General features: G+C 38.8%; 3 protein-coding genes across 3 annotated transcripts; all 3 read right to left on the bottom strand.

The window, feature by feature from the left end:
- Window positions 1-2,471: 2,471 nt before the first annotated feature.
- On the bottom strand, window positions 2,472-2,630 carry LOC116894428 (keratin-associated protein 20-2-like). Its single transcript, XM_032896133.1, has one exon. It carries the CDS (start codon window positions 2,628-2,630, stop codon window positions 2,472-2,474), a length of 159 nt encoding a protein of 52 aa, XP_032752024.1.
- Window positions 2,631-8,490: 5,860 nt separating this feature from the next.
- Window positions 8,491-8,649, bottom strand: LOC116894427 (keratin-associated protein 20-2-like). Its single transcript, XM_032896132.1, has one exon. The coding sequence runs from the start codon at window positions 8,647-8,649 to the stop codon at window positions 8,491-8,493; it is 159 nt and encodes a 52-aa protein (XP_032752023.1).
- A 6,555-nt stretch (window positions 8,650-15,204) lies between these two features.
- Window positions 15,205-15,363, bottom strand: LOC116894426 (keratin-associated protein 20-2-like). Its single transcript, XM_032896131.1, has one exon. It carries the CDS (start codon window positions 15,361-15,363, stop codon window positions 15,205-15,207), a length of 159 nt encoding a protein of 52 aa, XP_032752022.1.
- Window positions 15,364-16,776: the final 1,413 nt, after the last annotated feature.

The raw sequence follows: 16,776 nt of genomic DNA, 5'->3' as shown, positions 1-16,776 counted from the left end.
TATGATGGAGCAGGAAGGGTTCAGTAGGTTGCTTGATGAGAATGAGGAAAGGAGGAATAATTAACACTAACAACCTTACATGAAAGTTGCATGGAAATCTTGCCCTTGTAGAAGTGCCCATATACATATTCTGTGCACATGCACATGGGCTCTTACTAATATATTGATTTTTATGAAGCTAGGTTGACAAACACCATGGTATTGACATTAAAAATAGATGCACTGATCATTGGAATTTGATATAAATATATTCATATTCCTATACATATTGAATATTTGTATTAAAATAGACATACCCTGAATTAGGCAATAACACCCACAGAAGACACCACAGGTTAAGAAATAAAAGTCACATTCCAAGAGTAGGTTACCTCTTTAGGAATTTTTGACCAATAAGGTCTCATAGACCTACAAATATTACAGGCTATGATCAATACTAGTGTTTACTTCCATAATCAGACCAAAACACCCTCTTGATGAAGACTTAGTTGAGCCAGAGAATGTGGAAAGCTCAAGCCTGTCCTGACCTCATAGCTTCACCCTCATTGTGTAGCTATCATTGTACTGAATGGTAGTATGCATACAAATAGAAGGTAAAATACATGTTCATTTTTAACTACCTGTGAATTCAGTGAGCTAAAAGAAATAACTAGACTGTTAATACATGTGCACAGCTGTAATAGGAACATGAGGAGTTTGGGAGTTAACTACCCCTTTGTGATTGAATCTAATAAGTTCATAAGACTGATGTAACCCAACATAGTACCATTTGCCCCCGCCAGCGGGGACCCAGTTATTCATGGGGGTCGAGGGGGATACATACCTGCGGGAGAATGGGCGAGAAAGAGGAGAGAGACCAAGCAGTGTCCTTGTCAAGGTCTGTTTTTTGAGAGGAGTGTACAGCATTTAAAGCTCTGAAGCAGGAATTGAAGCAGGAACTGAAGCTTAGGGCGGGGCCGGGGGGCGGAAGGGGGAGTACTGGGAAGTGCCCAAGGACACATAAGGTGAATCATTAAACCGCAAGATATTCTCCTTAGACAATGAGGCAACAGTCTTCCGGGGACATGTTCTTTCTTTGAAAAGGTTAAGCCCTTCTCAGGAATCTGCTCAAGGCAGGGCTCCAGCTTTGCCCAGTCCAGCAGTCTGGTCCCGGTCCCCAACAACCATTATTTGGACAAGATCCTGCAAATAGACCCTAAAGGAGATCCTACTACTAGTGTTCTGGTAAATAGCCCTGGATTTTTTTTTTTAAGGAAAACTTTTAAGGGTATTTTTTTTATATCTTTAGATTAGAGAGCCTTTCAACTTTGAGCAGAGGCATAACAATTTGGAGTGTATTATGATCATCACAGAGATCTCAAACTGGACAAAATGCACCAAAAAGGGGTATGGTATTCTCAACTCTACTTGAGGAAACAGCAGATGACTACAAGGAAACTGTTTTGCAGACACAGCAGGGAGCTGGCCTTATGAACTCACAGAGACTAGGCAAAATGCATAAGACCTGTGCAAGCACAAGGCAGGTAAATTCCAACATGATATCAGGAGATGGGACCACACACCTACCTTTTGATAAGGGTCTGTTGCCATTTGATACCTATTAGGAGATAGACCATCAATTTCTTTGAGGTATGGCCCTGGGTATTTAAACTAAACCTCAGGAGATAGCTATCCATTCTTGAGAATGTAGGTACCTTAACTGAACTTTTGTTCCCTTTTTTTTCCTTCTTTAATATCTTTACATTTGTGCACAAAAAAATCTAACATGTACAATCAATCCAATATGAATTCAGAAACATACATCTCCATTGGGAACCCCAATGGAGGAGGAAGAACAACAATATCACCCAACCAGATACCCCCAGAGCTCCCAGGGACTAAAACACCAACCCAAAAGTACACATGGAGGGACCCATGGCTCCAGCTACATATGTAGCAGAGGATGGACTTGTCAGGCATCAATGGGAGGAGAAGCCATTGGTCCTGTGAAGGCTTGATGCCCCAGTGTAGGGGAATGCCAGAGTAGAGAGGCGGGAGGGCGTGGGTGGTGTGTGGAAAAGCACCCTCATAGAAGCAGGGGGAGACAGGATAGTAGGGGTTTCCTAAGGGACATTGGGAAAGGGGATGACATTTGAAATGTAAGTAAAGAAAATATCCAATAAAAAGAGAAACATACATCTCACATTTACTAAAAAAATGAGAAAAAATTGTTTTCAACAAATTTCTTTATTTAAAGCAAGTGCAGGAGGCATGGGAAAGAATACAAGCAGACCACATTTCACAAGTCATTATGATGAGAAGAAAGAGCTTTGTTACAAATATTCATGTAATCAGAGTAAAGAGGAAGAATGCATTGGGCATGTTATGTTTCTCCTATTATTCCTCAGAGATTTTAAATTAAGGCAGGAATTTATGAAGATATTTAAGAACATCTGGAATGAAGAAATTTGGAGTGAGCAGCTGCTGACTCCTCAGTAGAAGCCACAGGACCAGTACCTTCTACAGCACAGTGGACGGCAGCAGCCATAACCATAGCTACCATAGCCACAGCCATAGCCACAGCCATAGCCACAGCCTAGGCCACCATAGCCATAGCCCAGGCCTCCATAGTAGCTGCCGTAGTAGCACATAGTGTCAGGAGTTGAGTGTTCAGAGGAAGACAGGCAGTAGTTTCCTTGAGTTTGGGTGTCACCATCTGCCAAGGGCCTTTTATACACCTGAGTTGTTGTTCAGGGAAACCACAGGCATCATAGTGTCACATGTCTCTGCCCTGTGCTGCAAACAACATCACATGTGTTGTGATTTACTGGGCACACAATGCTACATAGCTGAGATTCTTGTGCTCTTCTCTCAGGATCTCATGGTCAAATAAAGGATCTGGTACAATTTTCATGTCTCCAGGTTATTCTTCATGTAATTTATAGAGTACAGCTCATGGTTCTCTCAGATGATATTAATCATTACATAGTTACTTTACTTTTATATATGCTGTGGTTTTACCCCAATGAAATGAACTTGTTTATTTTCCCCTTATTTTGTTGTTTCAAATGAATAAATGATGGTTTATTCTGGAGTAAACACGAAAGAGCATGGCTTAAGTACACAGGTGGATGTTTCCTTAAATATCCTACTCCGACAAGGGAACAATTTCATAGTAATAAAACAAAGTAATAAGATGGCACATGTTTAAAACACATTTCTGGCTACATCAAGTTGACAGGTTACAGCAAAGTGATCAAAACTTTGCTATAGGCATTAGATATTTTCTGACACCATTATTATACCTTAAGTTTGTGGAAACTATGGGTATAGTAGCAAATTTCCAAGCATTTATTGTGACCATAGAAAATGGCAGAGCATTACAAAGGGAGCAGTCAGTCATCTGGGAGTCAATTCAGTCAGTTTAGTTGAGTGGAGTTGAGTTCTGTGTAGGCAGTTGGGAGTCAGTGCAGGAGTACAGTGCAATGGAGTTGAGTTCATGTAGTGCAGTGCAGGTCATTAGAAGCAGCTGAAGCCAGAGAATAAGAAGGTGCCAGAAGATGAGAAGAAATTGCCAGAATTAGTTTGAGGCCAAGCAGAGCAATTCAGCGAGAACCAGAGAGAAACCAGTTTGAGCCAGTGATCATGGAGAGGACTTTGATCCAGAACAGCTGAGTTGAACCAGCCAGCCTGTGTTCTGAAAGAACTAAAAAGGGTGAGCCTATTCAGTAGTAAGACAACATTTACATCAGGTGAATAAAAGCTACTTTTACCATGTACTTTCTCAAGGCTAAAGGGTTGTCTATGACCAAACTGATGGCTTGCCTTACTTTTGGGTATTTTCTTTTTGAACAAAGAACTGTTGAAAAGGAGCTGATTTGTCAAAGGGTGATTAACTGAATATAACTTCAGTGATTTGATGTGTAATTAATGAAATATTGCGAGACCTGGGTCAGATTATTTTGTAATTTTAAGTGAATTATATCTTGAGCGTTGACGCTTGAATCATTCTCATGAACAATATGCTGATTATTGGTTGTGTTATTTGTTCCTTGGTGGGTAGTTGCCATCTTGTGTTAATGTATTTCAATTTATTCCTAAGCACTTTGTTTTATGGCATCTTTCTTTTAAAAATCAACAGTAAATATAAGACCATTTCTATGCATAAACTGTATGTGCTATGTGATTACCTTTGTGAAGGTCTTGTAGGTGTCACTGTTAAAGGCATTGTGGTTGAGTGGTTGAACCAAAGTAAGTATTAATAATCTTCTGGTTCAACTCTGGTCAAGTTAGCTTTGCAGAGAAATGATGAATATAAAACTTTACAAGTTTGTCCAACACCCCTGCTGGAAATGGGTCAGTGAATAAGAGTACTTGTGGTAGAAGCAGGCAGACATAGTTTAAAAAATCACTGGAACCCAAGTAAAATATTGTGTGCATTTACATTGCACATGTCTGTGCTACATGGTAGAATACAGAGGATTACTGTGACTTATTGTCAACCTAGCAAACTGTTCCCTGTTATAGACAATCTCATGAGGATAAAGTAAGTAGATCATGAAAAGAACATGACCCATACATACATACATATGCCCATGCACATACACATATGAAACACATGCCCATACACACACCTATTTCCAGAAATCCTATGGACAATTGCCAAAATATGCTCCAGTATATGCATATATAACATGCAAAACTTTAGATGGCATCCCCAGTATATTGCCCTCAAAAACAAAAACAAAACAGAAACAAACAAACCAACGAAGAACTAAATTTTATGTACTCTCTGAAAAATATCATGCCAGTCACATAAACTGTTTTTTGTTGTCTAGCAGATGAACAGAGTATTGGTATGAAAGGTGAAAAACTTCAATGGAAGATTTTCAACTTTGAAATTTTGACAAATTTGCCAAAAAATGACTTGAACGAAGTAAAGCATTTTGTGGCTTAGCATTTTAGGTTGGAGTCTGTAATAGAGTTATGTCTATGGAAATAAGATGACTTCATTGTAAATATAGATTTTGGACAATTTCATTAAATGATTTCCTTCTGATTTTGGTGGTCCTATCTGAAATTCTTTGGGTTCATAGATACACAAATGATATCAGTGATCATTATCTAAATAACACTGGTCCTTTCCTTTTTCTTTTTTCTCTCTACATGTCTATCTTATTTTTCTTTCTTTCTTTTTTTTTTGAGACAGGGTTTCTCTGTCTAATACAGCCCCAAATGTCTTGGAACTAGCCCTGTAGAATAGGCTGGCCTCAAACTCACAGAGCTCCTCCTACTTCTACCTCCTTGGTGTTGGAATTAAAGATGTGCACCATTATGTCTGGCACAAACACAGTTTTATTTATAGAAATGTGAACAAAGATAAAATTGGGAGCATTTAGTGTGGTATGGAAGTCTTCTTGTCACTGTAGAAGCTTCCATGTATATTTAATATAGAGTAACAACACTACACAGGAGCAGCCATACTAAAAATAGACACAGCAGGCTAACGAACAAAAATTCCAGGGCCAAGAATGTGTTACCCCTTTTGGAAATTTAAGCAAGTGACCTCTAAATATTACAAGCTATTGCCAAAGCTATTGTTTATTCTCTGAGATTTGACTTCAAGTGTCTATTAGTGAAGATGTTGACAGACGAAGTCACAGTTGAGTCACAGAACATGGGGAACTCAACGTTGTTCTAACCCCGAAGCTTCACCCCCATTGTGTAGCTTTCATAGTGCTCAATTGTAGTATGCTCACTATTGGAAGATAAAAATACATGATCAGTTTTAACTACCTATGAACTCTGTGAGCTAAAAAAAAATGACTGTACCGTTAATACATGTACAGAGCACTACCTGAAACATGGACAGCTTAGAGTGTTGTACCCCTTTCTGATCGAATTTAAGTTCACAAGACAGATGTAACCTAGCCTGAAGACAAATTTGAACAGGGACCTGCAAATAGACCTAAGTGAAAGCCTACTACTTGTATTCTGATAAATAGAGAGATTTTAGAAAAACTTCTAAGGATATTGTTATCAGTTGAAGTTAGGATGCAGTTCTGTTCCCCAGTCCCATGTGCTGTCAGAGATAAGGCTAAAGTGCAAATTATATTTACAAATACTGTAGCCATATAGTTAGGCTCTAAAATGACTAGATCATAACTAAAATACCCATTTTTAATTTTTATTGGATATTTTATATATTTACATTTCAAATGTTAATCCCTTCGATAGTTTCCCCTCCCATTCCTCCTCCTTCTGCTTCTGTAAGGATGCTCCCCACCCACCTACCGACCCCCACCTCAACACCCTGGCATTCTTCTACACTGGGTAAATGAGCTTTCACAGGGCCAAGGGCTTCTCCTCCTATTGATGCCAGACAATGTCTTCCTCTGCTACCCTTTTAGCTCCTTCTGTTCTTTCTGTATTTCTTCCATTGGGGTCCCTATGATTAGTCTGATGGTTGGCTGAAAGGTTCCTGTATCTGTAGGGCTCTGGCAGAGTTTCTTAGGAGACATCCATATCATCCTCCTGTCAGCAAGCACTTCTTGGCATCAGCAATAGTGACTGGGTTTGGTGGATGCATATGGGATGGATCCCCAGGTAGGGCAGTCTCTGACTAGCCTTTCCTTCAGTCTCTGTCCCACTTTTTGTTCCAGTATTTCCTCAAAGATACCCATTTGTTTTAACCTACATTTTGCCATGTGGCTTATTTCAGACCATGTGTCCATGTGTCTGTATCCTTGCCTCTTTTCTGGCTCCTCTCCCTGCCTCCTTCTCTCCCAGAATTCTTTCTCCCCCTCATGTTCCACCTCTATGTCCTACCTAATTCATAAATCCTGGGCTTTTTAATTGACAGGTGAGGCATCCATACAATATACAAAATGGTCTCTCTAAAGTTTTCCTTAGATTAGTGAACCATTCAACTTTGAGCACAGGCATGCTTTGCTGCAGGAGATGGAGGTTATCACAGAGGTTGAAGTGCCCAGATTAAGGGTGTTGTATTCTCAGCTCTACTTGAGAGAACAACTAATGAGTACAGGACACAGTGTTGTTCAGACACAGTGGGCAGCTGCATATATGAACTCACAGAGTGGTGTCAGCTCACATAAGGTTTATGCAAGCTTAAGCCAGAAATTATTCTTCATGGTTTCAAGAGGTGTGCATAAATTCTTACTCTTAGCTAAAGAGCTGTTGGCATTTGGTAGCTGTTAGGAGTAAAGAGTCAGTTTTCTTAGGTGTGGTTCTGTGTAGGTCAAGTATGCTCTTAGGAGATGGCTACCCCTTGTAGAGAACATAGCCATTATAAATTGGACTGGATGAGTTTCAGAGACAAAAAAGGATGGAAATAACACAGAGTTATTATTATTATTATTATTATTATTATTATTATTATTATTATTATATAGTGGGTTCTTTTGAGAAGAGAAGGGAAAATATATAAATTTTATCTAAATATATTACATGAAATTTTCTAATAACTAAGAAAAATACATAATATAAAAGTTTACTCACATTTTTATAAATAATTGGATTCAAATTAAAAACTCAAATAACAATAAAAAAAAAAGAATGGTTGGATTTTACTCATCTAAATGGTTCTGCCTAACCACATAATACATAAACTATTCTATCAAAAGAACAGAAAGTTAAATAAAGGTCATGTGAAATATATACAAAAATCATGAAGAAAATTGACATTAAAATATTTATAGAATCATCATTTTTCTAAAGAAAATCTACAGATGGCCAAAGATGAATTTTCAAAACTGTAAGTTAAAGTCACAGTGATATTGTTCCTTACAGCTATTAATGAAATGTTTATTAGAAGGAAAAAGGGTGTTAGAGAACATGTTAAATAAAGTAAAGCCTTTACAGAGGAGATTGTGTATAGTGGCATTCATAGGTGGAACTGTGGAGATTGCAAAGTCCTTAAAGACCTCTCTTGTATTAGTTCTCCAAATTTAAGTTGCAGACAAAAAGATTTGGTTTTCAAGAGGATCTGAACTGCTAAATTCATTGTGATGTCAGAGTAGTAGAAATATAAAAACAATAAAAATGTCTACCAGTGGAAGAAAATTTAAATAGAACATTTTCTTCTCTCTACTCTCTTGCTCCCTTTCCTTCTCCATTTTTGTATTGTCATGTTTGTCCTAAAACCATCACACATTTACAACCAAACAGCTATAAATTCAGAAATATACCTCTTTAAATTTAGTAAAACAATTAGAAAAAGTTATTTTTAAATAAATACTTTATTTTAAAGTATATGCATATCTTCACAGAGTGGGAAAGAATGCAAACAGATCATTACATAAGGCACTATGATGAGAATGAAGAGCTTTGCTGAAGATATTCCTGCAGTCAGATTAAAAGAAGAGAAATTGGGTGGCTATGTTGTGTTTCAGGCATTCTTCCTCAGAGATTATAAATTAAGGTTAGGATTTATGAAGATATTTAATGACATCTGAAATGAAGAAAGTTGGGGTGAGCAGCTGCTGAATCTTCTCAGTAGAAGCCACAGGACCAGTACCTTCTACAGCACAGTGGACGGCAGCAGCCATAACCATAGCCACCATAGCCACAGCCATAGCCACAGCCATAGCCACAGCCTAGGCCACCATAGCCATAGCCCAGGCCTCCATAGTAGCTGCCGTAGTAGCACATGGTGTCAGGAGTGGAGTGTTCAGAGGAAGACAAGAAGTAGGTTCCCTGAGTCTGGGTGTCACCATCTGCCAAGAGCCTTTTATACACCTGGGTTGTTGTTCAGGGAAACCACAGGCATCATAGTGTCACATGTCTCTGCCCTGTGCTGCAGACAGCATCACCAGTCTTTTGAGTTACAGGACAGGCCATGCTGCATAGCTGAGATTCTTGTGCTCTTCTCTCAGGATCTCATGGTCAAATAAAGGATCTGGTATAGTTTTCAGGTCTCCAGGTCATGGAGTATGTAGAACACAGCACATAATTCCCTCAGGTGATATAGATCATTATGTAGTGTTCTTTTTTACATATGTTGAATTTCATCACCCAACAAAACATGTTGTGTTATTTTAAATGCATCATCTTGTAAGGATTAAACTTTTTGAGTCTTTCTCATGAATGATAAGCTAATTATTGGCTATGTTTACTTTCTTTTCTTTTGGGTATTTGTCATTTTATGTTGATGAGATTGGATTTGTTCCTAAGTATTTTGTTGTATTACATCTTCCTTTTAAAAATCATCAGAACATTTAAGACCATTTATAGACAATCTATATGTATTATGTGTTTCCTTTTGAATGTCATGTGAAGGGCTTGTATGTGAAATTTGGAGGGTATTATGCTTGAGTGGGAAAATCAAGTTAAAGGTTGTATACTTCCTATTTAATTGTGGACAAGTTAGATCTTCAGAGAAACCTTAGACACATAACTTTAAGAGTTTAAATAATGGTCAAGTAGATGAGATGATGGCTTGCTTTGCAAGCATGAGGATTAGCTAAAAAAAAATCCCCAGACCCATATGAAAAAAATCTGAGCATATTCATCTTCCTTCACCCCAATTTTATGAGGGTAGGATAGAAAAGGATTGTCCACATTCCATGACAGAGCCAATCTCATGGGAACAGAATTGATTCATAGAAGAAAGGACATGACACAATGTACTCACTTGGCATCTACACACATCCATCATCCACTAAAATACATTTGTGTTTACACCATAAACAGACATGAAACAAAATTGCATACCTACCTACATACCTACCTCCTTACCTATCCATATATATGGAGACAGCCATATACACATTCTATTGTGTACACACATGCAAATCCTATGGAATATTGCTAGAATATGCTACAGAATATAAATACTCCAATCATGAATGTTGAGATGAAATTTCCAGCATTGCCTTTTAAAAAAGAAATGCAAAGATAAATGTGTAGACTCCTTAAGAGAGTCCAAAGAAGTCACCTGCACCTCATCTCAGTTTGTAGCTGATTAAAGTAGTTTTGGTAAGAAAGGTGAACAAACATATTTGAAAGATTTAAACTTTGAGCTTTCAACTGAACACAGACTCAAAGAACCCAAATAACAAGGAGTACCCGAGGCAGGGTGCTTTACTCTCACTCAGAAGGAAAAATGAAATAGACATCATAGGTTGAGGGAGGGACTGGACTGGGTGGGAGAGGGGATGGTGAAGGGAGCAAACCAGGAGGATCAGGTGTAGGGAGAGCAGGAGAGACAAAGAAATCAGAGGGAGGTAGTGAGTGGGGGAGGGGATGGGCTGACATTTTTAGGACGTGTCAGAGATCTGTATTGGGGGTGGTGCTCCAGGGAGCCTTTGGTGATGACTGTAGCTGACACTCATAGCAGTGGGAGATATGAACCCTGAACAACACACCTCCTGTAGCCAGGCAGGATTCCCAGTTGAGGGATAGGACATTGATCCACCCTCAACCTTTGATACAAAATGTGTCCCAGTATAAGATATTCGGGGACAAAGATGGAATAGAGATTGAGGGAATGGTCAACCAATGACTGACCCAACTTGAGACTATGGGCATGGACAAGAATCAATCCCTGATACTACTAATGATACTGTTATGCTTGCAGACAGGAGCCTAGCATAACTGTTCTTTGAGAGGATCCACTCAGTAGCTACAGCAAACAGACAAATTTAGGGATTCTTGTGGAAGAGTTGGGGGAAGGATTGAGAGACCCAAAGGTGAATGGGACTCTATAGGAAGACCAACACTGTCAACTAACCTGGACCTTTGGGGTCTACCAGAGATTGATCCACCAACAAAAGAACAAGCATGGACTGGATTAGATACCCCTACATATGTAGCAGATATGCAGCTTGGTCTTCATATGGATCCCCCAACAATTGGAATGAGGACTCTCCCTGACTTTGTCGCCTGCATGAGAATCTTGTTCCTCAAACTGGACCACCTTGTTTGGCCTCAGTGGGAGAAGATGTCCCAACTCCTGCAGTGACTTGATGTGCCAGGGTGGTTGATATCAATTGGAGGCCTCTTCTCAGAGGAGAAGAGGAGAGGGATATGGGAAAAGGGAGAAGTCATGTGACAAGGGGGATCTGGGGGATAGGTGGGAGATGCAATTGAAATATTAAGTGAATAAAAATAATTAATGAAAAATAGAAATAAAATTAGTGTGAAGTTAGAAAAATGAAAGAGAAAAGATTTACACTTTGAACTTTTCATAAATTTACCAAAATATATGTTACATGCAATAAAATACTTGTAGTTAAGCATTTAGTCAGGAAAATTGACCCAGAGAATAATCTATGTAAATGAGGTGACCTCATGATAAACATACCTGTTGGACAACTTTATAAGGATATTTTGCTCTGATTTTAGAATGTCCAACTTGAAATTCTTTTGAACCACAAATATTGTCAATGGTATAGTTGTGATCATTATATAGCAGATTAGTTGCATGTACAGCTACAGGAAAATGCTTGTATTTGAAATCAAATATAAAATGTTAAATGAAAAGGATAAACATAAATTCCAATCCACAAAACTTCTATTAATGTTATATAGGGTATTCTGAAGGGACCACATATGTGAAGATTCCTAGCTCACAGCCACGAAATCGGTGACATTTGACTTTTTGTTCTCAATTAAAGCACTGTTTTAAATTCATTCACAATTTCACTTTTTCTATTAGTTATGCTATGCTCAATTTTGTAAACGTAACACAGTTTTAATGTGCATTTATTTGTAGGAGGACACATAGGCTGTCTCTGCTTAAAGGATCTCTTGAATAGAGCAGCAATGATCATGGATAAGCAGGTACAGTAGGATTTAGAGACATTTGTGTATATAGGCAAGCACATATACTGATGGTACTGACATCAAAGCAAATATTCAAAATGAACTTATCCTATAGTGGGCAAACGATACAGTTCTTGACCAGTGGGCCAATAAACCTCTAACTATTATAGGTTCTTGCCATGCTATTGTTTACTTCTAGAAAAAGACTATAAGACTTTGTTGATGAAGATATAGAACATGGGGAACTCAAGCTTATCCTGACCTCAAAGCTTTACCTTGTTGCATAGTTTTTGTAGTGCTGAATAGTAGTGTGCACACTCTTAGAGGATCATTTTTAACACCTATGAACTCTGTGAGCTAAAAAATATTTAAACTGTTAATATATGTGATACCTTAAAAAGAAACAGTAATGAACTGGGAAGAACCTTTGTGATTGAATTTGAGCTTGGATGACAGATGTAACTCAACCTCAGTCCCATTACTGGAACAAGAACCTGTAAATAGACCTTAAGGGGAAATCCTACTACAAGTATTCTTTTAAGTAGACCAGTTTTCAAAGCTACTGACTGGTATTGTTATATCAAAGAGGATACAAAGTTGGCATATACTAGGTGAGTCTGAGAAGAGAATATGAAACATATGAATTTTATCCAAATGCATTCTGTAAGGTTCTATAAGAACAAATAAGTAAAGGAATACACAGTGGAAATGATTCTTAGCTTACTCTCGTCAATGATGTTATTTGGATTAAAAAGCTCAAACATTAGAAAGGAAATACGAGTATGTTAGTACCCATCTAAATAGTTCTACAAAATAAGACAATGCAAACAATATTTTAAATAAGGAATATAAAGTCAAAAACCAATATTTATGGGAAATATCTACAACTGTACACCACAAAGAGAATTGTTACTAAAATAAAGAATTTTCACCAAAATATATAAAGAACTCAAGAAGTTAGACCCCCCAAAACTAAAAACCCAATTAAAAATAGGCTATAGAACTATACAGAGAATTCTCAACAGAGGAATGGCAGAGAAGCAAGTAAAGAAATGTACAACATCCTTAGTCATCAGGGAAATGCCAATTAAAATGACACTGAGTTCCACCTTACAGCAATCAGATTGGCTAAGCTCAAAAACTCAAGTGACAGCACAAGCTGGCCAGGACATGGAGAAAGAAGAATACTCTTCCATTGCTGGTGGGACTGCAATCTTGTGCAACCACTCTAGAAATCAATGGTGGTTTTTCAGAAAACTGGAAATAGTTCTACCTGAAGATTCAGCTATGCCACTCCTGGGCATGAACTCAAAAGATGCTCCACTATACCACAAAAACACATGTTCCACTACAGTCATAGCAGCCTTATCTGTAATACCCAGAAACTGGAAGCTACCCAGATATCCTCCCCTGAAGAATTGATATAGAAAATATGGTTCATTTACACAATGGAATACTATTTAGCTATTAAATATAAGGACATCATGAATTTGCAGGCAAATGGATGAAACTATAAAATATCCTGAGCAAGGTAACCCAGAAACAAAAGGACATGCATTGTATGTACTCACTAATAAATGAATATTAGCCAAGAACTATAGAATACTTATGATACAACCCCCAGACTGTAAGAATTTTAACAAGAGGAAAGGCCCTAGTGAGGGTGCTTCAATCCCACTTAGAGGGAGGAAAAAATATAATCACAGGAGGCAGAGAGAGGAAGGGACCTGGGTAAGAGGGGAGATGAAGAGGGGAAAGGGGGACAGGATGAGGTATGGGGGGGAGCCATGAGAAAATCTCAGATGGCCACAAGAATGGATGGAAATATGCAGCTTTCAGTGTTGGGGGATGGGGAGGTAAGGTGTAGGGGACCCTTTAGAAAGTCCCAGAGACCTGGGATGTGAGAGTGTTTAGGGCTCAATGTAGGTAACCTTAGCCAAAATGCACAAAAATGGGAAATGGAGCCTAAACAGTTCACCTCCAGTAGTTGGACAGGGTCCCCAGTGGAGGAATGGGGCCACTAACCCACCTTCAAATTTTTTGACCCAGAATTGTTCCTGTGTAAAATAAATGCAGGGACAAAACGGAGCATAGACAGAAGGAATGGCTGACCAGCCTGACTTGGGATCATCCTATGATCGAGCACCAAAGCCTGCCTTTATTACCATTGCTATATTGTGCTTGCAGACAGAAGTCTAGCATGGCTGTCATCTGAGAGGTTCTACCAGCAGCTGACTGAAACAGATGAAGCTAATTAGAGCTAACCATTGGACAGAGGTCAGAGAGCTAACCATTGGATGGAGGTCAGAGACCCATTTAAGAGAAGGATTGATAGAACTAAATGGGATGGCAATCCCATAGGAAGACCAACAGTGTGAACTAACCTGGACCCCTGGGAGTTATCAGACTAAACCACCAACCAAAAACCATACATTGGCTGGTCGGTGGCCCCAGGCACATTTGTAGCAGAGAACGGACAGAATTGTCTGGGCCCAGTGGGAGAGGATGTGCCTAGTCCTGTAGAGACCTGATGCCCTAGGGAAGGGGAATACCAGGGGGCTGTACATTTTCAGGGGTGAAGAGGAGGGGGATGGGGTGAGGAACTCTGGGAAGGGGGACCAGGAAGGGGAAAATTTCGAATGTAAATAAATACAATGATTAATTAAAAAGGAAGGAAATCTACATATTACCAATGGTTAACTTTCAAAATTATAAGTCAAAGTCACAATGAGATTGTTCTGTATAGTTATTAATAAAATCAACATCAGAAGGAGTTGGTGTTAGAGAACATGTGAAGTAAAAGGATGTCTGTACACAATGATAATGTGTATGGTAACTCTCTTTATAGAAGGTACTGAGATATCGGAAAATATTCAGAGAACTGCTTCTGTTAGTTCTCCACATTAGAGTTGAGACAAAAGGATTTGACCTCTGATAAATATCTGCACCCCCAAATTCATAGTGACATCACAATGGCAGAAATATAAAGACAATGAAAATGTCTACCAATAAGAGAATATTTAAGAGAAAGTTTCCTTTCTCCCCTCTTTTGCTCTCCATCCTTATCATTTAATGCTGTCACATCTGTCCTCAAACCACCACACATTTACAACCAAGCAGCTATAAATTCATAAACATGTATCACAAACTTAGAAAAACAATAAAAATTATATTTAAGGAAATACTTTATTTAAAGCATATGTATATATTCACAGAATGAGGGAGAATACAAGTAGGTCACATTTTACAAGGTATTAATGATGACAATAAAGAGCTTTTTGCTGCAAATATCATGCAGTCAAATGAAAGAAGAAGAATTGGCTGGGCATGTTGTGTTTCATGTATTATTCTTCCGATAATATAAATTAAGATTGGAATTGATGAAGAAGTTTAAGAGCATCTGAAGTGAAGAAAGTTGGAGTGAGCAGCTGCTAAATCTCCTCAGTAAAAGCCACAGGACCAGTACCTTCTACAGCACAGTGGGCGGCAGCAGCCATAACCATAGCCACCATAGCTACAGCCATAGCCACAGCCATAGCCACAGCCTAGGCCACCATAGCCATAGCCCAGGCCTCCGTAGTAGCTGCCGTAGTAGCACATAGTGTCAGGAGTGGAATGTTCCGAGGAAGACAGGCAGTAGTTCCTTGAGTCTGGGTGTCACCATCTGCCAAGGGCCTTTTATACACCTGGGTTGTTGTTCAGGGAAACCACAGGCATCATAGTGTCACATGTCTCTGCCCTGTGCTGCAGACATCACCACCAGTCTTGTGAGTTACAGGACAGGCCATGCTGCATAGCTGAGATTCTTGTGCTCTTCTCTCAGGATCTCATGATCAATAATGGATCAGATACAATTTTCAGGTTTTCAGGTTTAAACTTCATGTAGTTTAAAGAGTACAGCACATGATTCCTTCAGGTGACATAGATTATTTTATAGTTTTATTTTTAATGGATGATGACTTGTATTATCTGACAATTGGAGGTCTTTTTTCCCTTCTTTTTGTTATTTTATTTATTTTTATTTATTCACATTATATCCCAATCTCTGCTCTTGCTCCTGGTCACCTTCTTGGAGTAGTAGCCAATTAAATACTTAATTTGATCCTGGCGGCAGCGGCAAGAGGATACAAGAGGATCAACATGATTATCAGCCTAGTCTCATGTTTCCTGAGATAGCCAATCTCATGGGAATAGCATTGGTAGGTGGAACAAAGAACATGAAACATTGTGCTCATTTTGCATCTACACACAACTGTCAACTACTGAAATGCATTTGTTCTTATGCCACACATAGATATGATGCAAAGTTGCATAATACATGCATGCATACATTCATATAGACAGACAGACATATAGGCATTCATATACACATACCTACTCACAGAAATTCTCTGAAAAGTTGCCTGAATATGCTTCAGAATATGCATACATAAGAATCCAAATGAACAGATGAGATTCCCAGTATAGACCTATAAAAACATAAACCAAGAAAGAAACAAACACAATTGTATAGGCACATTAAGGAAGACAAAGAAGCCATGTGCAGTGTTTCATTTCATTAGCTGATAGAGGAAATATTGGTATGAAACATGAGAAAACATCATTGAAAGACAACACCTACACTATATATATAAAAATGTAGTTAGGCATTAAGCATTCAGTCAGGGATTTCTAAAACAGGGAATAATCTTAGTTGACAAGATTGTAAGCATAGCAATTGGACAATTGTCTGAGGAGATTCTCCTTTGATTTTACAGTGTCCAAATTATGGGTATCTCTTCTTTACATTTCAAATGTTATTCCCTTTTCCGCTTTCCAGGCCAACAACCCCTTAACCCCTCCTCCTCCCATTCTATATGGGTGTTTCCCTCCCCATCCTCCCCCAATTACCGCCCTCCCCCCAACAATCCCGTTCACTGGGGTTTCAGCCTTGGCAGGACCAAGGGCTTCCCCTTCCACTGGTGCTCTTACTAGGCTATTCATTGCTACCTATGAGGTCAGAGTCCAGGGTCA

Source organism: Rattus rattus, chromosome 2 (assembly GCF_011064425.1).
Source record: "Rattus rattus isolate New Zealand chromosome 2, Rrattus_CSIRO_v1, whole genome shotgun sequence".
Taxonomy (NCBI): Eukaryota; Metazoa; Chordata; class Mammalia; order Rodentia; family Muridae; genus Rattus; species Rattus rattus.
This window is presented reverse-complemented; position numbering and strand designations above follow the sequence as displayed.

What these genes read in the sequence shown, in the direction of transcription:
- LOC116894428 (XM_032896133.1), bottom strand. Translation starts at nt 2,630, where the DNA reads ATGTGCTACTACGGCAGCTACTATGGAGGCCTGGGCTATGGCTATGGT.
- LOC116894426 (XM_032896131.1), bottom strand. Translation starts at nt 15,363, where the DNA reads ATGTGCTACTACGGCAGCTACTACGGAGGCCTGGGCTATGGCTATGGT.
- LOC116894427 (XM_032896132.1), bottom strand. Translation starts at nt 8,649, where the DNA reads ATGTGCTACTACGGCAGCTACTATGGAGGCCTGGGCTATGGCTATGGT.